This window comes from Arvicola amphibius, chromosome 1 (genome assembly GCF_903992535.2).
Source record: "Arvicola amphibius chromosome 1, mArvAmp1.2, whole genome shotgun sequence".
Classification (NCBI taxonomy): domain Eukaryota; kingdom Metazoa; phylum Chordata; class Mammalia; order Rodentia; family Cricetidae; genus Arvicola; species Arvicola amphibius.
Genome location: NC_052047.1, coordinates 194,600,144 through 194,622,466, shown reverse-complemented (window position 1 = coordinate 194,622,466; position 22,323 = coordinate 194,600,144). Strand labels below are relative to the sequence as shown.

The following is a 22,323-nucleotide window of genomic DNA, read 5'->3' as shown; positions in this document are numbered from 1 at the left end:
TTTATATTTCAACTATTCTAAAAAATATAAAGTTTAGGGCCAGGAGGACAGCTGGCTAAGTGTGTGTTTAACAAGAGATAAGGCCTTGAGTCCAACCCCCCAGATCACAAATATAAAATGGAGCCATGACTTAACTAAACTGCCCAAGGGTGCAAGATCCCTTTAGATTTTGAGTATAGCCGATGTGTGTAAATTTAAACACGAAAACGTGCATATACACATACACGACACAAATTTCTATGTGTCTACTATCCAAAGATAACTAAAATCCCAAACACTTGTTCATAAAGCATAACTGTCATAGGTGACAACTGACGGCTGTTCTCCCAATATACTCAACTGAAAAGTATCCTATCTGCCAGCTTCCATGGTCTCCTACACCTTCTAGGGTGACACAGTTCCTCATTAGATACAAGCATCTTCTAAAAGACACCTGCTTTGCCCCATCATTGTTACTCCCCTTCCTCGATTCCCTTCCTTCTTGATATCCTGAATTCAAAACCATTTCCATGCCCACATCCAAAGCTCTCGGCACCTACTTCTCTTGAAATGCAGGTTTTCATCAAGAGTCTTTAACCTCACTTTACTTCAGGCACAGAAAGGAGGTGAGGATCTAAAGTCAAGGTTCTCTTTAAAGTAGTTGAGAGGACAAAGTCTGAGCTGGAGCCTGGCCAAGCCTGCCCACTGCTGAAGGAAGCACAGATGAAAGGATATCCCCTAGGGTCAGTCTGCTATGCTTTCTCTTGTTTGTGTTGCATGCCTCATTTGCATTCTAAGATTAAAATGACCACCCTTTCCTTCCCATTCTTCAGGTGGAAGAGGCAAGATTACAGAGGCCAAGACATCTGATCACAACTACATTTGTAGTAAGTTTAGGCAGGCGAGGGATCCTAACAGGTCTGACAGCAACAGCCCAAGCCTTAATCACTTTGCCAAAATACATTCTTGGTACATTCTAACTGTAACCCTTACATCTCTGTGAATGGGGAGAAAAGCAAAATGAAATTCTGGTGAGGGTCCTCCAAGATGCCTGACGTAATGGAAGTTCTGCCCTGTGGAGAACTGTTGTGCTAAGCAATTCACCACTACCCCCATACCACAAAATCAGGAATTTTTAAAATCAAGAGTTATGATCCCAGCTCATTGATTTTCCTGACTTTTGAACATAACAGTAATCATTAAAAATCAATCTTTAAATTCAGTAACCGCAGAGTATTCATTAAAGGGTCCACCATCTAAAAATCACAGCTATTAAAATTAGTTAAGATTCAAACACTTCAAAGAGCAAAGTTTTTTTTTATTGAAAAAGTATTACAGAGTAATCAAGTTTCTTTTTAAAATAAAATTTCAGAATTTTTTTCTATTCTATTTGGAAGTCACCGTAATAAGTATACATGTACAATAGAGCAGTTCATTTCCATTGACTCTGGGTACTCCAACCTACATAAGTTACCTTGACGTTAAGGTTTGTTCCAATTTTTTTTATCTTCTTATTCCAAGTAAATAATAGCTCATCTTTTGGTCTACTTCAGCTGAGTGACAGAACCATTATGATATTGTGGGCTTTATAATTACTAGTTATAATATGGATAAAAAATAGAGAAATAAAAAGCAGTATGTTGCTGAGTATACTGCTTTTGCTATGGTTACATTATTAATTCCTGTTAGTTCATAAACTCGAAAATTTTTTTCTATTAATTAGGAGCAGATTTAAAAGGGAGCAAGCACAAATCATTATTAAGAGGAAAACCACTGTATTTTAAAGAGTCATTTAATTATTCAAGTACACATTTTTCCCCCACAATACCAGCAATACAATCTCCTTTCAAATGAAATATGGTTAGTCTGTTTGGGCCTCATGTTACATTTACATATAAGAAGAGGCATGACAATATCTTTATTTTTTAAGACACTTAATTCAACTGTTTCCTTCTATGTGGTAAGAATTTTAAACACAAAGGCAAGAAAACTCAGTTGTAACAAAATCTAGTTTCTCAGAAAAGGTCAACACAATTCTGTACCTTGGATGACATTACTTTGCAAAACAGTCTCTTATACTAAAATATTTGGCCCAGAAATATTTCTATTGCTAAAAACAAACAAAAGGCACATTAAAATTCAACACGAGCAAACTCCAACTGCAGCTACAAGTCCTGGTGCTCTGAGGTTCTGGGGCTCAAGTCAACGGCGGAAGTCTCAGACAACAGTGACAAAAAAATCAAGATGGTCCCAGGCAACGGAGAAAAGTGGGACTGAAGAGAGGAGGCAGGCGAGAGGCCATCATCCACTTTGTCCACCAAAAACCTCTGAGGCAACACAGCTCCGTGGTACATGCTACCTTGGTTTTCTCCTCTTGCTCCCTCCCTTGGACTCTAACCTCTTTAAGACATCATCCACCTCCTTCAGAACTAAATGGGACTTCGGGATGGAGAGGGATGTAAGGTCAGAGGTCCTGGCTTCAAGCAAATATCCCTAGTAACAGAAAACAGGTGAGAGGGGGGACAAAGAAATAAAGGAAGAAAATTATTTATAAAACAAGGATTGGGGGAAATTCTGGAATGGGGATGAGGAACAAGTTAGATCCAAGAGAAGTTACAATTGGCATCTTGGATTGTCTGGGTAAGAAAGCAATATTACCCACAATTCTGGAGGTCAATGGGAATCATCTTTTCTAGACAGTGTGCTCCAAGGCTGAAGTAGAGACAAGTTCAGAGGCCCAACGATCGTTCGATTCCCCTAATGAAACTGAGCCAAAATTTAATAAGAAAACTCATACTTTGTTCCTAACTACTTAAGCTAAATCTGTACTTAAAGAAAAATCAACCCTAAAACACTATCTTACAAGTCACAAGATGCCATATTATAATCACCTGCTTGTCCACAAAAGCATTCTTTTGAGCCCTTGGAAAAGAAATGCCAAGTAGATCAGCCATGACACCCACCTTCACACTGCTGACAACCTAGCAGAGAGTGATACCTGGGGGATGCGGAATTTTAGACGGGAACAAAATTACCCTGTACCAAGTTTTACATAAAACTGAGTTATAAAACCCAATAAGGATGAAAAACACACATTTGGGACAGAGGTCTGAAAACTATGAATCCTAACAAGAGCTACTCAAAGGGCTTCACAGATGTGTGGCCATTTATCTTGAATGAGGTACGAGTCTCTCTAACCAAGAAGGAAGTTTTCAAAGAGTAGAAACACTTGCCTAGGAGACAACTTCTAAGTGTCAAGAGTAAGGCTGGAATCCAGGCCACAAATAAGGATAACAGCATTATTTAATAAACAACACTGCTGCATTTGGACATCTACTATCTTGACACTTTCATACATTTTCTTTTAATACTCTTAATTTATAATGTACGGGGGAGTGGGGAATCAAGATGCAGAGCAGTATTTCCAAGCTTTCAGAGCCATTGGGTAGGAATCCAACACCCCATGGTTCCCATGCGGGGGGGGGGGGGGGGCTCTGTGCATTGGAAGCACGTTCGGAGTCGAGACATCCCCCCTCCCGGGGACGCCAGCACCGCCCACAGCAGCCCCCGCCAGGAAGACCAGCTTGCCCAGGCGGCGCTCCGTCTCTCCCGGCTCTCCAGGCCGCCCCCGCCCGGCCGGGCAGGGTACTCACCGGGAGGGAGCCGAGGGACCCTGGAAATCTTGCTGGTGATCTCAGCAGTGAGCACTGCAAAGTCCTGCTCGTAGCCTTCGAAGTCGGAAGACATGGCAGCTCGGAAATGATCGGCCGGAGCCGGGGTCTAGCTCCGAGAGGACTCACGAAGGGGGCCTGGCCTCAGCGCAGAGACCCTAGGAAGAAACCTCCACAGCACAGCGGGGACCGGGGACGCCTCCCAGCCCAGTCGCTTCCTGATTGTTCTTCGCAATCCTTGTCCCCCGGAAACTGCGGGGGATGCGTCTTTTCTATTCCACTCAGTCGTCGAGAGTGAAACTAAAGAAAAACGTCACTTTCACTGTCCCCTAAAGAACTACGAAAACCTGCATGCTCTCGGGGATCACCGAAAACACTTCCCCACACTGCACGTTCAGGGAAGCAGCTGGGGTTCCCCCGAGCTGTAAGCAGCTGCAGGCGCCTGCTTTCAGAGGGAAGACTGACGCGGCGGACCTGCCGGAAGTGGCTGTGGCGGACCTTGCGCCAAGGTCCATGGCGGGAGCCTGGCGGCGGCCCCGTGAACCTAAGACTCGGCGGCTCGGAGCTGGTCGCGCACTCCTCACCTTCAGGGTTCGCGTTCGGCTTGCGCAGAACTGAAGAGCTCGTGACGGAGCTTTGAGGAGGAGAAAATGTTCCGGGTGAACCCAGGCCGTCCCGGAAATGCAATGGTCGTGGAGCGGGCGCCGGAGACCAGACTGAGGTGGGAGTCACCGCGGGGGTTGCAACCTGCGTGTGGGGCGGTCTTCGCCCCGACCTAGTCGGTTCAGGATCTCCAAAATGTTGAGCCCAACCTCACTTAGTAAGACGATTTGTCTCACGAGTGAAGATCCCAGAGGGTCCCGCACCACGGCACGGGCGGGAAACTGAGGCACCCACAGGCGCAACAGCTGCGTGGGAATCCGTTAGGCATACGTCATACCCATTTGTCATAGGTCGTTTCCCGACTCATTCCACTCCATCCAGAACTCACTTCTCCAGCTGTTCCCATGCGTGTTCTTCCCTTTTCCCTCCCTCGTCCCCGGAGGGAATTCATTTTTCCTTAAATACACATATTTGTGCCTTTTCTCGTGCACTGCTTTAGTTGTGATTTTCCGCGTGCGGGCACGCACACAAGCCACACGCGCGCGCGCCGCTTTCTTTGCTTTCACCCTTGTTCCTGTACCTTTAATCCCGATCGATTGTTAATATTGGCGCTTGCGGGTACAACTGCGGGTTATTAATACACAAAGTACTATATGCGTAGAGCATTAATTCACAACTCTGAGGCAGTTTAGAACGACTTAAAAGAAGCTTGGTGCCTTGGTTTCTATTCTGGACTCCGCCATTTCTCGTGACCTTGACCTAATCACTCAGCCTCTCTAAGCCAGTTTCTGTTGTAGGAAGAATTAGGTAAGACCCTGCTTCTTAGCTCTCTAAGGCTTTGTTCTCTCTAACTATCCACTTAGTATGGGATAGTTAATCCTTCCTGACAGTTTGCACACAGGAGTAAAACTGTTTAATGTGACCAGTTTCCATGCAATTCAAGATTGGGCTGTATTTTGGATCGGTCCAAAGGTAATTCTTTTTGGCGTCGATAAGATGTCAACCACACACTAGTGTGCTTTTGGGGTGCTGTTGCACTGCTTCTTGGCGTTAAATAAATGGCATATGGAATTTTTAAACGGAATTTTCCCGTTTTGATTTCTTTAGGTTGAGTTTCACACCAATCTAGATTCTTCTTGATGTAAAGGAGTCTGGATGTCAGCAGTGAAAATGGCATACTCCAGATTAACACTCTGTCAGCCAAAGGCATGACAGTTCAGGAACACGTGGACTTGATGCACACAGAAATGTGTACACAGAAAAAGAGAATCTCTAATTCTTCGAAAGAAAGAAGGCACCCAAAATGGGCACATTCTGCTCAGTAATCAGGTTTGAAAATCTTCAAGAATTAAAGAGACTGTGTCACTGGGGCCCCATTATAGCCCTTGGTGTGATAGCAATATGTTCCACGATGGCCATGATCGACTCCGTCCTGTGGTATTGGCCTTTACACACAACTGGAGGAAGTGTGAACTTTATCATGTTGATAAACTGGACTGTCATGATTCTTTACAATTACTTCAATGCCATGTTTGCTGGTCCTGGCTTTGTCCCTCGGGGGTGGAAACCGGTAAGAAAATGATCTGCTTTGATATTGAACATTAGATAATTTTATGTTTAATTGGCCATGATAATTACATTTTGTTTTTGCCTTATCAACGTTTGTCCTAGGAGACCCTGGTGTGCTACTCCAGTCGCTGATTGTCACTTCTGATGAGAATTGATGTCTATTTGAAATATTGATTTACATTAGCTAGTCCAAAGCAATTGGTACTTGTTCTTTGTTTAAATAATAATTCAAAAAAAGAGGCTGTGTGTGGTAGTTCATGCCTTTAATCTCCACACCAGGGAGGCAGAGGCATGTCATCCTATGAGCTGACGTGCCTGGTCTAAATAGCAAGTTTCCAGAGAAGGGAAGAGGATGCCTCGGTCTGAGAACAGGTGGAAACAGTTATCCAAAGAGTGGACAGCGTTGTGTGACTGAAGGGGGAAAGCAGAGTAGTGCAAACAAAGGCCAGCAGGTGAGAGTGTGTGCAAGGGGGCTGCCTGGACCAGAGGGGATATGTAGAGGTTTCAGGCAAAGCTCTGGCAGAGCTGGATAGGAATGTTATTTTGTAATACACAGATCTGGGTGAGAGAAACAACCAGTTAGGAGAGATGACAAGGGAGATTAGAGAAAGTGTCAACTCATAGCTTTACTCTGAAATACTAGTCAAGTTATCTAAAACTCACACTCAGATTTGGGTGAGTAGAACCTTGACACTAGATTTGGGCTGAGAGTGGAGAAAAGGAAATAAAAATGACCCCAGAGTCATCTGAATAATGAAGCCCTTCTTACAGTTTGCCAATTAAAAATATTTTAGCATAAGTAAAGGCATTAGAAATGCGAGTTAATGACCTCCTTCCCCCATCACCCATAATAGAAATTTATCCCACTGTAAGGTCCTTTATAAATCTTGACTTGTTACTGTTTTGAATCAAGTAAACTAACATGCCTTTTTTTCTATCAAGGAAAATCCTCAGGATAGCATGTATCTCCAGTACTGTAAAGTCTGCCAAGCATACAAAGCACCACGCTCACACCATTGCAGGAAGTGTAACAGGTCTGTGGCTTCTCTGTTCACCGGGAGCTGATCCTCTTGGTCTCTATGCTTTTTGTTATATCTTCCGTCATGACAATAGAACCATTTTTGTTCTCTGCAAGTGTCCTGGTTTACTTTTCTACTGCTGTGGTAAAGCACTGAGCACAGCATTTGGGGGAAGGAAAGGGTTTATTTGGCATGCAGGTTACAGTCTGTCAGTAAAGAAAGCCGAAGCAAGAGCTTGAACCAGAAACTGAGGGACACAGCCCACTGACCTGCTCTTCCTTGTAGTTAGTATTTTTTTTCTCTTTGCTCTTTTTGGGGCCTGCCTCCCAGCTCCCAAATAATTATACATAGAGACATATTCTTACTTACACCCACCCTTAGCTTGGCTTGTTTCTATCCAGCTTTTCTTAAATTATTCCATCTATCTTTTGCCTTTGGGCTTTTAACTTTTGCTATTTCTGTGTACCTTTCTTTACTTCTTACTCTGTGGCTCACTGTGTAGCTAACTGGGGTCCCTGGAGTCCTCCTCTCCTCTTTCTCCATCCTAAATCTTTTTTTCTCTTTTTCTCCTTCTATTTATTCTCTCTGTCAGTCCCGCCTATCCTTTCTCCTGCCTAGCTATTGGCCGTTCAGCTCTTTATTAGACCAATCGGGTGTAACACAGCTTCACAGAGTTCAACAAATGCATGTTGAATAGCTTCACAATTTTTTGAGTTGGAATTAAACTGGTTTTCTCAGATTCGTTCATACATATTATCAAAAAATTAATGAGAAGAAAACTGAATTACTATAAAAATTGCAAAATATGCCAGGACCTGGCTATCAGCAGCATCTGTTCCTTAATATGAAATTTAGGAAATATTGAGATACACATAAAATCTGGTTTGCTAGGAAGTCCTCCTTTAGCAAAGAGACAGCACAAGCACTGGCATCGTGTGTGCTAAGGTTGTTTTCGGTCAGAAGCTCCATGTCTAACACATTGTGAGAAAGGAAGAAAGTTGCATCTGTGTTAGGAGAGCTTTATAATCATTCTCCGGAGTCACATGGGAACTGTATGTCAGTTATGACATTTATGAACGTAAAGAGACTGACAGCCGAGCTTCCTCCTTTATAATGAGATTCTTGCAGAGCCTCCCAGCTTGTGTAAGAAATTATTTTATTGTTGGTTTTTCAAGACAGGGTTTCTCTTACTTGCCCTAGCTGTCCTGAAACTCACTTTGTAGACCAGGCCTTGACCTTGGAGATCTGCCTGTCTCAGACACATTTACTTGAGACACTACTGTGATGTCTGACTGCTGTTTAAAATTTTAAAGAAGTCATATGTAGCTTCAAAAAGCCGTAAAGATGTATGTTTTATCAGAATTAACCCCTGTGACTCCTGTGCATACTGCATTCCAATGTGCTTGGTCTTTTGAAAGCCAGAGCTAAAGGAGACAGGAGTTTGCTCTATGCTTCATGAACGTGTTCTTCTTAGATGTATAATGAAGATGGACCACCACTGTCCCTGGATCAACAACTGCTGTGGTCACCAGAACCACGCTTCGTTCACAATGTTCCTCCTGCTGGCGCCCCTGGGCTGCATCCATGCTGCTTTTATTTTTGTGATGACTATGTATACACAGCTTTATAATCGGGTGAGTGGACGTCGTGATACACTACCATTCCTGTCAGACTCAGTGGTGTCTCCAAGGGTATTGGAGGAGTCCCTTTTGGAAATACACTTTTTGTGATTTAGCTAGTACAGCAGCTTGCTTGATTATCTCTATCAGTTCCTCCTTTTAGAAAGCTCTTCATCTTGGAAATGAGGAAAGATTGTTTTATTCTGGAAATTCACCTTTTATAATTTTTTCCCTTATTCATGGTTTATTACATTTCTAACTTGGTGGTTGTGCTACTTTCTTTCTGTTCCCTTCAGTTTCTGTAACAGATTGTCATTCCTTTGTTCATTTGGTCCATGGCGCAAGCGTGCTCCTAAAACAAACACATTAAACCAGAAATAGTTTGAGTTGACTTTTGGACATTCAGCCATGAGAGAAAGTTCAGAAATTGTACACATTTAAAAAAAAATCCATAAATAGACTTGGGATCAAAAGAGGGACACAGGCCCAGTAGGTATACAACAAGCTGGGGAGCACATTTCCTTCAGTCAGGACAATCCATGTGTGACTGTAGCCCATCTGTGGGCTAATCTTCCACTATTAAGGAATTGGAATTTCCAGAGTTTAGATGTTAGCTCCTAACTTCCGTGTGGGGCCCAGCCATGAAATTGTTTTGTTACTACTTCAGAACTGTAATTTTGCTACTATTGTATATTGTAATGTAAATATCTGATATGTCTGATATCTGATAGGAAATCCCCAAAGGGGTTTGAGATACACAGTAATGTGGGATTCTCCTCTGTAGGTTGTGAATGCCATTGGTTGATAGTGAAACTGCTTGAGCATGTGATAGGATAGAATAGAGCTGGGGGGGGGGGACTAAAGTGAATGCTGGGAGAAAGAGGGCGGAGTCAAGAGAAGCTATGTAGCACTGCCACAGACGCCAGAACTTTACCTGGTAAGCCACAGCCACATGGTGATACACAGATAAATAGAAATGGGTTAAATTAAGATGTAAGAGTTAGCCAATAAGAAGCTAGAGCTAATGGGCCAAGCAGTGATTTAAATTATATAGTTTCTGTGTGGTTATTTTGGGGCTGAGCAGGCAAGAACAAACAAGTGGCCTCCCTATAGCAACACAGGTTGAGAGCCACTGATTTAGAACTTCATACAGGCCCCGCACTACCCATCTGCAGGCTCTGTTTATCAGCATCCTACTAGCTCTTGAGCACTGGCTGTGGAATGTGCTGTGTCTGCTGCTGTCGAAGAATACTGTCATTTTAGAATAGGAAGAAGATAGTGGAGACTTGGTGTTGCCTTGTTCATAATTACTCATTTTGTAGGGTCAGTCTCCCTCTTCTGAGAAAACAGCAGTAACTAATATTGAAGAATGACTGATGATGGAGCTGTGGATGTATAAACCTCTTGCCCAGCATAACTGTGGCCCTGGGTTTGATTCCTTGCACTTAAAAAGAAAAATTAAAAAAGAAGATACTGTACATGTCAGTAGGAGCCAAGTATTCATCAGAAACTTCTGTTTACTGCAGTTGCCTTGGCAACATATTGTGGTTATCTTTTAGGTCACATTGGGGTTTTACTGTTGATGTTATTTTTTTCTCATGGGTAGTGTACCTGTGTGTATGCATATTCACAAGTGAGGGGCCTTGGGACCCACATGTACGAGGACGTCCAAGGCTAATGCCAAGTGTCTGTCTTGATGACTGTACGTTGTATACATTGAGGTAGGTGCTCTCAGTTGAACCTAGAGGTTGAGGTAAGATGAGTGTGCTAACCAACTTTCCCTGGGGATGCCCTGTGTTGGCCTTGCAGACACTGGACGTGTAGGAGGGCCACCGTGGCCGTGGAGCATTTATGTGGATGCTGGGGATCTGAACTCAGCCTTCACACTTAGGCAGCCGACTCCCTAGCTCTGGTTGTGTGGTTGCCAGTCACTCTTTCAGCAGCGCTTGCCTCAGCCGCATTTCCCGTGTGCACTGTGATTGCTTGCAGCTCTCCTTTGGGTGGAACACAGTCAAGATTGACATGAGTGCGGCCCGGAGAGACCCTCTTCCAATTGTTCCCTTCGGTTTGGCTGCATTTGCTGCCACCTTGTTTGCCTTGGGATTAGCATTGGGGACAACCATAGCTGTTGGGATGCTGTTTTTCATACAGGTAAAGTTCTTGGTCGCCTCTGTCTGAATGTTGCATGTCATTGGGCTGATGGCTATAAAAAAAAAGAGAGAGAGAGAGAAAGTTTCAGTATGTGAGAGAATTACTTATTTATAAACAACTAATCACCTGTGTCCAGTAGTTAATTTTAATTTTGCCAGAATAGCTAGCCACTATTTCTTGTGATGTGAAAGTACACATCTTTATAATTGAGAAGGCTGCTCTCACCCTACAATTTCTTGTGGTCTTCACTTCCATGCAAAATACGAGTGATTGTCAAAAAGGTTAGGAGATTCAGCCATGGTCACCCATTCATGTGTTCAGTAAACGTAATTATTAATGAAAAGGAAGAGGTTTCTAAGGGAGTGCACAGAGATTGCTCTTTTTTTTTTCTATAATGCTTATAAACTAAGAATCCTAATAAAAGCAAATTAAGATCTTGGTGTAACCTTACATGGACCATACTTTGCATGGATTTAGTCACAGTAAAGAAACTAGGTAGGGCAGGTGTAAGCTGTTAGTTACTTTCGTGTCACTGTGGCGGAGACTTGACACTACTAAGGAAAGGGGGCTTATTTGGGCTTCACTGCTTCAGAAATTCAGGCTTTTATCCTTGGCTCCACAGTGAGGCGGAGCATCATAGCAACGAGCAGGTAGAAGAGAGAGCTGTTCACAGCATGGTGGACAGGAAGTGCAATGGCTTGGGGAGGGACCCAGTAAAGATCAACTATCCAAGGATACCCCCAGTGCCCACATCATCCAGCAAGGCCGCAGCTAGTTTCCAGAGCCTCCTAAGTTAGTGCTGCCACCTAGGGACCAAGCATTCCAGATGAGCCTCTGCAGGACACTTCTTATTCAAACCATAGTGTAATGAAGATGTGTAGGTTGACTGAAATGAGACACTGCTGTGTTGTGAACAGATTAATCATAAATTTAAAGTTGGGTCCTACCACCCATGTAAAAGAGCTGTGTGTGCCTATAACTTGAGCACCAGTGTCGAGCGGGCAGACACAGGAGGCTTACTGGACTTTGGAAGCTACCAGCCTAGCTAAAAAATGTTGAACTCCAGGTTTGGGAAATAAAGCAGAGGCTACCACACAGGTACATACCCCCTACACACACGTACTCACACACACACACACACACACACGTATATACACATACACTGCATATACATACGTGCACTGTATACACACTCATAAACTATGCATACACATACATAATGGTAATAAATTTTAATAACAATTACATTTAAGTACTGTTTCAACTACTTAGATTACTGTTTTTTTAATAACCTGAAAATTTTGATACTTCAGGCATGAATTATAATCAGAGTATTGGACTTAGCTCTGCTCTGGGTGGGCGTGCTGAGTTTGGCGTGGAGGTGCTGCAGTGCAGTAAATTAGAGTTGCACGGGCTCCATGCCAGCTGCTACTTAACCTCTGCCATCTTTGTTGTCTTTATCTCTGGGGCAGAACAATAAAGCTGTTTTGGAATTTACTAGAATGGTAATGATCCAAAGTAAACCAAAGTCACCTTGTTAAATTTCACGGTCATTTCCTTTCCAGATAAAAATTATTCTCAGAAACAAAACTTCTATTGAATCATGGATTGAAGAGAAGGTAAACTTTAATAATTGTTTCTTCTTTCTAAACTACTGATTACTAATTGAGTGCTGGGCTATGAAAGTGGGTCATTGGCATGCCACACCAAAGGTGGGCAAGGAGAGTGTTTAGCCTTCTTTCCACTCCAGTGAACTCCCACAGAAATGCTTCCTTCACACTCCTGAGCTGTCGTTCTCTCTCGGGAAGAGAGACAGCCCATTTGGAAAAGCACCAAAAACATGAGACATTAACTTGGACCGGTAACGATCGGCTTGTCAGAGCTCTCCCATGTTCATCTGTTCTCAGAAGCTAAGCCAGGCCAGGTGTGGGTAGTACTTGGATGGGCAAAACAATGGAGTAGTGAGCACCCGCATACAGACCTGTCCATCCCGTCCCTGCCGTCCCAGCTGTGCATCGTACAGTAGCGGTCCTCGGTCCTGTGGGAGCAAAGCTAGTTCACAGTCACCCCAGTGCCAGGTGTCACTGATAATTGCCATATTTTCTAAGTGAAAAAAATCATAAAAATTCTGAAGACAATCCATTCTGTTAATACAACATTTTATAAAAAAGTAATTATATTTGACAACTAAAAATGGAAGAAGTGGCCTTGTTTTAAAGATTTACAAATCTCTTTAATATCTGACTTAACAGAAGACAGTTGGGATCTGACAACCACTTCTGCATTCAGTCTGTTGAGATATTACTTTCTTTGACGTTTATGAAGAAAGTCCAGCTTCATACAGTTGAGTGTGTAGAAAAGATTGGAGTGTTTTGATGGGCACTTTAGACTATAATGGATAGCCTTTGATTTTACATGAAAACTTGACAAATGATTGCCTCTCACACATCTCGGTGCTGTGATGGAAACTCAGTCTCATGCTGACTTAGCAAGCGGTCTGCCACTAAGCTCCCCCGGCCCGACAGGGAACATTTCTTGTCAGGAACTTTTTGTACTCTTTGATATTAAAATTCATAGCATTCGTATTTAATTATTTATAAGTAACATAAATATTTTATATTAAAATTGAAGTATGTTTAAATATGGGTAAGCTGTCAGAATCATAATAGGGAATACAAGTTTTCCGAAAATTCTCATTTTCTCTTGGAAGCCTGAGTTTCCTTCATCTGTCTGCAAATGCCTACAGTTGTGTACCTGCCATGGTGCTAGTTTGATTTTGCCTTTGAAAACAGTTTCACCAAACAAGTTCTGCTCCTCTAGAAATCCTGCCTAATGCACTGTCTAAATAGTTATTAGGCTTTCAGGAATAGAGACAAGAAAAAGATGTGTACATGTCTGTGGACATGCAATTTTTATTTTAATTTTTTTTGTGTGTTTTTGAGATATGGTCACTCTACAGTTCAGACCTGCTTCAACCTCCAGAGTTCAGGAGTCATAGGCGCAGACCCTCGTGTCCGCCTCAGGGGTCATAGCTACAAATCCTTGTATCTGTCTCAGGGATCGTAGGTGCACATCCTCGTGTCTGTCTCAGGTATAGTCTCCCCATCCGTGATTGGTTGGATCCAGAATTATAGAATTCTGAAGAAAGGCTGAGTACGTTTGCAAGCAATATGATAACTGTCACAGGATTGTGCCAGTTTTTTCCTAAGATACTGGCAGTTTTACCTACCACTGCAAATATAAGGAGAGCGAAAAGGTAGATAGTCTGTTCTGAGAAGTTTGTCCTTCCTGAACCCTGAGAAAGGCTTTGGACCACTATGGACCTGAGTTCAGCCCCATAGCTTATTTGCAACATGAGACTGTCTGCGTTGCCCCTTATTCACTTATCCAGTCTCTTCTCCTACCCACTGCCTCATCTCCTTCTCATAGCTTGTGTATCTTAAACTTTTCTATCTTTTCCATATTTTTTTCTTTGCCTAAAATACTCTTTACCTCTTTTTTTTTGCCTGATTTTCTGCCCCTCAAGATATAGTTTAGGTATCATTTCTTCCAGAATTTTTCCTTTACTCTCTAAGCTTGGTCAAGTCCACTTTCCTTCCTCTCCTCTGAGCACACCATGTGTCTGTGTTCCCTTTTCATGTATGGCATCCTTTCCTTTCCTTTCCTTTCCTTTCCTTTCCTCTCCTCTCCTCTCCTCTCCTCTCCTCTCCTCTCCTCTCCTCTCCTCTCCTCTCCTCTCCTCTCCTCTCCTCTCCTTTCCTCTCCTCTCCTCTCTCTTTTTTAAGTAGCCTATATTTTGGTTTTGAAATTCAGTCCATGTTAAAGAGTCTATGTCATTTTCAGATGATTTATCACTGAGCAGGACTGCAGACACCTGAAGCTTCTGTTTATTAAAAAGGGGGGGGGAGTTAACCCTCTGTTATTTGGGTAAATGTTGAGTTATAAAATTCAGTAAATTTGTATCATAGTTCCAACTGTTTCAATAAATAGCTAACACCCATATTACATTATAAATAACTACAAGAAACTTTTACATAAAAATACTGTCCCTTAACAGACAAAGCTTCAAATAAGGAAATAAAACTTATCAAAAATGTATATGATTACCAGATACTTATGTTGAGTGTTTGCAGAGGAGCTCCACTTGCTTTAGAGTTAAATACTGCATGTTTGTACCACTAGGTGGCAGTAGACTTTAACAAATTTAAAGCTAGTTTATTTCTAGAGAAAGCTAACCATTTAAATGCCTAGAATATGAGCTGTGCCATCAGAATATGCATGTGTAAATGAAGATAAAGTATATGTGTATTTCATGATGCAAAACCATGAAATCTCCTTCACCAGCATTGCACAGTGTTTTTTGTAAAATAGTGCCTCCCTATTAGCCCTTCCTAGCCATTGGCTAACCATAACCCACACTTTCTCCTGCATCAGTTAACCTTTACTCTCTTGTGCTGCTAAGAAACTAGAGGCATTGAGGGTGTTCTGCTTAGGATACATGCAGTTAGCTACTTCTTTTATTTACAAATTTTTTGAATGCTTGTTCCTAAGACACACCCAGTCACATGCTTTATCAGGTATCACAAACAAGTTTTCAGTCAAATCCCCCTCTATACTATGATGAAACTATATTCTCTGTCACCACTGATAATATTCCAGCAATAAGAAAATATTTTTATCAATAATACAAATCTCACATGTGAGTATTCTCAGTTACATATTAGTAACCACTGCAGGCAGAAGCAGCTGTCATTTTACACCTTTGTTTTTCACAGGCTAAAGATCGAATTCAGTATTACCAACTGGATGAAGTCTTTGTTTTTCCTTATGATATGGGAAGTAAATGGACGAACTTTAAGCAGGTATTTACGTGGTCAGGAGTCCCTGAAGGAGATGGACTGGAGTGGCCAGTGAGAGAAGGCTGTGACCAGTATAGCCTAACAGTGAGTAGCTTGTTCAGAAGGCCTTCCTCTTTCCTGGAGGCCCCAGCTTGCTGGGCTGCCCCATCTCTCTGAGCCTTTGAGCCCATCCTTCTCGGACACCAGCCACATGCCACAGTCTTGTGTGTAGCTCAGGAATCATCTTTCATTCTTTTCCCTGTATCTTTAATGTGATTCTAGAAGAGAGACCGTGTTTCCCTGGCCATGTCTAACACAGTTCTACTTAGTAGTTGCTGATTAAAGAGGGAAAGGAGCAAGAATTATTTAGTTGAGAATCATTAATAATGAGTTTTCTAGTTTGTCCATTAGAAACTCAGTAAGACTCAGTGTAACATGAGGGGGTCTGATTGTTGGGGTTTCTGTCCCATCCGGTACCCCACAGCCGGCAAGCCCCAAAGAAATAACACAGAGCTCTCTATAAGTTATAAAGCTGATTGGCCCATTAGCTCTCGCCTCTTACTGGCTAACTCACATAGTGATTAACCCATTTTTCTGATCTATTTTAGCCATGTGGCTCAGTACCTTTTTCAGTGGGGCAGATCACATCCTGCTGCTTTGGTGATCTTAGCAGGGGTGGAAGTAATCAACTTTCTCCTTCCCAGAATTCTCTTGTTCTCATTGTATCATTTCTACTTCCTGTCTGGTTTTCCCACCTATATTCCTGTCTGGCCAATCAGCGTTTATTTAAAACATGATTGACAGAATACAGACAATTCTCCTGCACCAACTCAGCCTAGAAGCTTTGCAGGAACACATTTGTTGAGCCACAGTCTGGAATGAGCATCTTCTCAGAATCCGCTCACTGGACTCTTCTCCACGTACTCCTCAGGTGCTCAGCTGGCACCAGAATTAGGGAGCAGTATGCAGAGGAGAATATAAAAGCTAGAAATTGGGGTTACCCTTCTGGAGGGGAGAGACTGTTCAACACTGAGACAGACTGCTTAACCTTTTTCTTGTCTTTCAAACAGAGAGAACAGCTGAAACAAAAAGCAGACAAAAGAGTCAGAAGTGTAAGTATTTGTTTGCAGTGGTGTTGACTCGTGTTTTCTCTAGTTGAGTACTGTGTTTCTACCTGTCTTATGACAGTTGGCTTTTATTAAATAGTATTTCTTTTTATTGTGTTTATTTTTATGTGTATATTTTTTTAAATATTTATTTATTTTGTATACAATATTCTGTCTGTGTATCTGCCTGCAGGCCAGAAGAGGGCATCAGATCTCATTACAGATGGTTGTGAGCCACCATGTGGTTGCTGGGAATTGAACTCAGAACCTTTGGAAGAGTAGGCAATGCTCTTAACCGCTGAGCCATCTCTCCAGCCCCCTATGTGTTTATTTTATGTGTATGCGTGTTCAGCACAATCGCTCATGGGAGTCTCCTTTTACCATGTGGGCTGCAGTGATAAATATTTCCTTATATTTGTTGAAATCTGATACAGTTCACTGTTTTTGAGACAGTCTCACTGCATATCCCTGACTGGTCTTAAACTCAGACCTACCTTCCTGTGCTTCTGGAGAGCTGGTTTCAAAGGCATATGGCACCATGACCGGCACATACTGTTGACTTGTTTTCTTTAAAATACTTCATTTTAGCAGGAGGTTTCCAAAGAAGTTAGGCATTGTGCATTGCCAACCTAGAAAAGTAACCTTTAGTACAGCTGATGAAACCACTTAGCAAGCACACTGACAGGTAGAGGTGAAGCCACCTATAGCTGAAGGAAGTCTAAATTAAAAATAAATACAGTTAAAGTTAAGTTCCTGTTTATACTGGCCACACTATGAGCACTCTCTAGCTGCAAGTCTCTAGCTAGCAACCATTCTAGATCACACCTAGCGTCATGCAGACACTCCGTCATTGCAGAAAGTGCTCCTGGACATGGCACTCTGCAGATGATATTTTTAGCAGGTGTGTGCTTGAAATGATGGATCAGACAGCCTGAGAACAAGGATCATCATCCCTTCCCAGAAATGGGAAACGGTGGGAAAGACATTTTAATCACTGGATAGTTTGAATGTGACCTTCAATTTTTTTTTGTTTAAGCTTGAAAAAGCTCAGATATGGTAAATATTGAGATTGTTCTTCTGACCACTGATGGCAGGTTCGCTATAAAGTCATAGAAGATTATAATGGTGCCTGTTGTCCTTTGAACAGAGGAATTAAAACCTTCTTCACAAGCCCCTGCACAGAGGAGCCTCGGATACAGCTACAGAAAGGGGAGCTCATTTTAGCAACAAGAGGGTTGCGGTAAGAGATGGGAATGTTGCAGGTCTTTAATGTGAAACGTGACATGAATTTCAAAAGTATTTAATTTAATCTTTTAAATATTTCAGGTACTGGTTGTATGGAGACAAAATTCTCGATGATTCCTTCATAGAAGGTATGGAAGTGGAAGGATATGTTTAAAGTATGTGACTATTCGCAACAGCTCCAAATTCTGTAAGAATAACTTTTATGTGTAATTACACGTAAAACACATTAGGGAACTGTGTATATATATAAGAATACTTCTTAGATGTCTCTCTGTAGTACTTATGTCTATCCAGTCTTTATGTTAATAGCTAGCATACAAGTTCTTATGTGACTATGTGGCAGATACTTACAAAGTCCCCAGTAAGCACCTATGGGTACTGTAGCAGATTAGATGGCACCTGGGCATGACCTCATGAAAAGACTCAATATTAAAACACTAGATCCTATTCCCAGAAGAGAAACAGCTGGAGAAAGAGTAAGCCGAGGTCTGGTCTTCTCTGTGGAGGCAGCCAAGGCAGCACCATGCTGCTTATACTGGGCCTAGCCAACAACTTCCATGAAGGTGCTGTCCCCTCTTAAGCATGGGTACTGTGCACAGAATGAGCTGGAGGAGGTCCCGGCTGTGGACATGCAACCGGGGTCTGTGGAGAGAGAACCAGGATATGGCAGGCTATGGAGACAGAAGTCTGAACTTGAAGCTGCAAGTCTTCGTGGACACCCAGAGCTACTGAATGAGAAGCATAGCCCTGCCCCTGCATTGTGAACCACAAGTCTTCTGGCCGGCATGTTGAGAAAAAGAACTCCACATTTGGCTCAGAGCCTCATCACAGAAAGCCTTGCACGTGGAATCCAAAATCCACAGATGTAATTGGGGGGGTGTAGGGGAGTTGTCTCAGACCTGGAACTTGAAGCAGGAAGTGAGCAAATGCCTCTCATCAGGAAGAAAACACCAACTGAGTTGTTTGAAGTTTGGAGACTAGCAACCCGCCCATACATACATAGACCCTATAAAAGACAGCTAGGAACAACCTTGGCCAAGGCTGGAGCGCCGTGTTTCCATCTATTTAGTTTTATTTCTTCTACTTCTGAGCTGTGTTGTTCCTTTGTGTCTGGCAGCTGTGTCTTGCCTGAATAGGCTTTTCGGGTGCTTCCTTTCTGTGTACCTACTCCTCGGGGTCCCTGTTATTTCTTTCACCTTTAGAGCAAGCACTTTCTGTCTCATTCCTATTCCCCCACCCCATCCCCTGCTCATTTCCCTATTTACTGACTCTTACTCTAAAACCGGAAGTTCCATTCCCCACTCAGAACCCCAGCGCTGCTGACTCGGGCCTCATCAAGGACACAGTTGAAGTCAGCTTGTGCTTCTCCATTGTATATCTCCACCAGCACTGCCGCAAGGTAAGACCTGAACCAGGAAAACAGAGGCAAAGGGAAAATAAACACCAGGATGCCATAGTCCCAACCAATACACGGATGAATAAAAATATAAAACCATCAGACAACAACCACTAGGATGCCTGCCCAAGCTTGCAACTTCTCACTACCTGCAGCCAGGACTGAGGAGACAAGTGAGACGCTGGGTGATAGCAGAGTTCTGCTTCCTGAGGGGTCGCTGCCTTCAGGAGACAGCAGGACGGGAGTGAAGGGACCAGCTCAGAACCTACCACGAAAGTACCAAAGTGATACTTGGTCATTGGCAGACAAATTTCAAAGTTCCTGAAAAAATCAGTAAGTGGTTGAGACTGACAAAGAGAGCAACAGAAATGCTTTAGATGAAAGATCCAATCAAAAGACCAACCAACAAGCAAAAAGTCACGAACAAACCAAAGCATTGGAAAGGAAGCATAGCAGAGGCCAGGCAGAACAGCTGTTGGGGACATCTGACTTGAGACAGTAACACACTCAAACATAAAAAAGAAAACAGCAAGGCAAAAACTTCTAAAAACTCTGGGATACATTCAAGAAACTAAACTTAAGAATCACAGGCTAGGAGGAGATATTCTAATTTTATAGGCAATGTAGTTAATGAGGTTAGAAAGATTCACAACTGAGAGGAAGAAATGGACAGCCAAGCACAAGATGTCTTGTAGAACTGTAGAACCCAAGTCATGGCCAGAGAAGAACTCAATCAAGACGTCATAATGCAAAGAAAACAGCTGCAAGGGAATGGCAAAGGCAAACCTGTAGAATAACATCAGACCTCTTGTCAGTAACCCATAAAAGCTGAGGGTTCGAATGGCATAGTCCAAGCAGTGGAAGTAAACAACTGCCAACCGGAGAACAGCAGATGAGCACATCTGGGGAGGTGTGGAGGCGAGGAACCCTTGTGCACTGCTGCTGGGAGTGTAGTCTGCTACAGCACCTAGAAAGTCAGTGGAGAGCTTCCTGAAGAAAACAAAAAATAGAACTGCCGTATTCCTCAGGTGTGCCGTTCTATAGTATTTATTTAAATAACTTGGGGCCCTACCACATAAACACTTACACACCGTTATTGCTGAATTGTTCAGAGTAGCTAAAGAACAGAACCAGCCTAGAGTCCACTCACAGACAGGTGGGTAGAGAAAATACAGTATATACACAGGGTTGAATTTTATTCATCTGTAAAGAAACGTGAAATGCCATTTCCAAGAAAATAGATGCAAGTGAAATTCATTATGTTAATGAAATAAGTCAGAGCCACACACGTAATTGCAACTTTTATTTGAATATGTAGATTTTAGAGGGCGGGTTGGGCTATGTTTAAACTTGAAATAGAAAAGCAATTTTTAATAATTTATTTTTATTTTCTATGCATTGGTGTTTTGTCTGCATGTGTGTCTCTGTAAGGGTATCGGGTCCTCTAGAACTGGAGTTACAGACAGTTATGAGCTGCCATGTGGGTGCTGAGAATCGACCCAGGACCTCTAGAAGAGAAGTCAGTACTCTTAACTGCTGTGTCTTCTCTCTAGCCACCAAAAGTGATTTTTAAAAGAGGTGATTAGATACACATTTGTGTAACATGGAAACAAAAGGGGTATTACTAGGAAGAGTACCAGTAGTGGGGATTATGAGGAAGATGGCAGAGGGGGTGGAAGAAAAGAACCACTAAAAATAAAGTTTATAAAGTTGCCATGAAGAAACTCATTACTTTGTATGCTCATTTTAAAAATTAATCCAATAAATCCTGGCAGCGTCTTGGACAGGAACTGCCCTTTAGTTGTCCAAGGGAGAAGTGAAGCACAAGCAGCTGTTCACAGTCAACTATAAGCCAGACCTGAGGGGTCAGGCTCAGCTACCTTGTGCTTGGCCACATCCCCTTTAAGGGAGCATTCCTTTTATAAAGCTACGGCTGACATCTGGTTGATTTTCAGAATTCTTCCTTTTTAAAGTAAAGATGAACTTAGGATCTTCTTAGAGAAAATAAATACTTTGGATTAACATAAATTAACCATAAATGACAGTTTAGGGGATTTTGATATAGAAATTGATATGCTGGGAACACATGCCTGTAATCCCAATATTCAAGAGGATCATAGGTTCAAGTCTAGCCTGAACTGCATAGCAAAACTTCTCATGAAAAAGAAGTTAATGCATAAAAGCTGTAGGACAGTCATCCTGGGGACACAATGTAATGGTATGCCAGAACAGTCACCCATATATTACAGTTGTGTACTTTGTACACCACACTGGCTGCTTTCCCGGTGGACGGGGTCCTGGCTTGTTAGAAGTGTTTGGAGATCAGGCTCTCCCTGACTCGTGTCTGGGAACTGATGAGGGACAGCAGGGCGTCTCACTGAGCGCATCTTCATTTGAAGTAGTAGACTTGCTCCCAGGAGTGTCACCCAGTCCTGCTTGCCTGCTTCACCACAGCATAACTTTCTCCCTCAGGTTCTTCGAGGATAAGAGGGTGGTTCCCTAGAAACTGTGTGGAGAAGTGTCCCTGTGATGGCGAATCCGACCCAGCGGGGGGGAGCGAGAAGAAGAACAGATAGCCTCTGCGAGAGTGCTGTCGTTCCGTCTCCTTACTTGAAATTCACACATATTACAAAGAGTTACGCAGCGAGTCTACTCTGCTTAAGGTATTCTTTTCCTCAAAGATGCTCTAGTGCCATGATTTAAGTATTTTTATTACCATTTTGAAACAGAAGCCATTCTGCATATGCCTTCGAGTTCCTGCCGTCTTGCCACGTCTCCCTACCAAAGGAAAGTCGTTCAAGCCAAGTGAGCAAACTGCACTTTCTGTAGGATTTCTTTGTGCTGTACCCGACTTCACCTGCAGATCTAGTTCCCCTTGGCCAGGAGCATCTGCATGTGGTTATTCTGTTTCTTCCTTGGTGACATTTCTTTCATAATCTAGAGACTATAAAACTTCAATATGAACTCAAATTTTGTTACTTTTAATAATGCAGATTTTGTCAAATCCAATAAAAGTCAATGGGTGTTCTGTAAAAATTATAGTTTTCACTCAAAAACATGTTTTCTTTTTTTTCTCTTTTTTTTTTCTCTGCTACCGTGTGCCGAGTTGGCATCATGACTCATGAGT

At 42.5% G+C, this 22,323-nt stretch overlaps 2 protein-coding genes across 7 annotated transcripts in view; one reads left to right on the top strand and one right to left on the bottom strand.

Annotated features, from left to right (window-relative positions):
- Vti1a (vesicle transport through interaction with t-SNAREs 1A) overlaps nt 1–4,802 on the bottom strand; it is a 321,664-nt gene extending 316,862 nt beyond the window's left edge. For 3 of the 5 annotated variants that reach the window (XR_005282957.2, XM_038309871.2, XM_038309885.2), the window contains exon 1: nt 3,633–4,798. Coding sequence is in view for 4 of the 5 variants with exons in the window: in XM_038309871.2 (XP_038165799.1) it covers nt 3,633–3,726 (94 nt within the window). In the remaining variant the exon portion in view is untranslated. Of the gene's footprint in view, nt 1–3,632 lie in introns of all 5 variants that reach the window. The other 2 variants (XM_038309865.1, XM_038309894.1) reach the window with 1 other exon arrangement.
- Nucleotides 3,977–22,254, top strand: Zdhhc6 (zinc finger DHHC-type palmitoyltransferase 6). Of its 2 annotated transcripts, none has more exons than XM_038309854.1 (11): nt 3,977–4,371; nt 5,361–5,823; nt 6,765–6,856; nt 8,316–8,475; nt 10,450–10,611; nt 12,177–12,230; nt 15,387–15,554; nt 16,520–16,561; nt 17,650–17,795; nt 17,882–17,987; nt 21,669–22,254. In XM_038309854.1, the coding sequence occupies exons 2-10, from the start codon at nt 5,557–5,559 to the stop codon at nt 17,952–17,954; spliced, it is 1,164 nt and encodes a 387-aa protein (XP_038165782.1). In that variant the 5' UTR covers nt 3,977–4,371; nt 5,361–5,556; the 3' UTR covers nt 17,955–17,987; nt 21,669–22,254. The 2 variants fall into 2 exon arrangements, with proteins under 2 accessions (XP_038165782.1, XP_038165772.1); XM_038309844.1 differs by having other exon boundaries at nt 4,030–4,371; nt 17,882–17,928.
- Nucleotides 22,255–22,323: the final 69 nt, after the last annotated feature.

Bases quoted from the DNA above. Each gene is read 5' to 3' on its own strand.
- Zdhhc6 (XM_038309844.1), top strand. From the start codon at position 5,557: ATGGGCACATTCTGCTCAGTAATCAGGTTTGAAAATCTTCAAGAATTA. The intron at 10,612-12,176 runs GTAAAGTTCTTG...TTTCCTTTCCAG, and splicing joins GGATGCTGTTTTTCATACAG to ATAAAAATTATTCTCAGAAA. The intron at 15,555-16,519 runs GTGAGTAGCTTG...TCTTTCAAACAG, and splicing joins GTGACCAGTATAGCCTAACA to AGAGAACAGCTGAAACAAAA.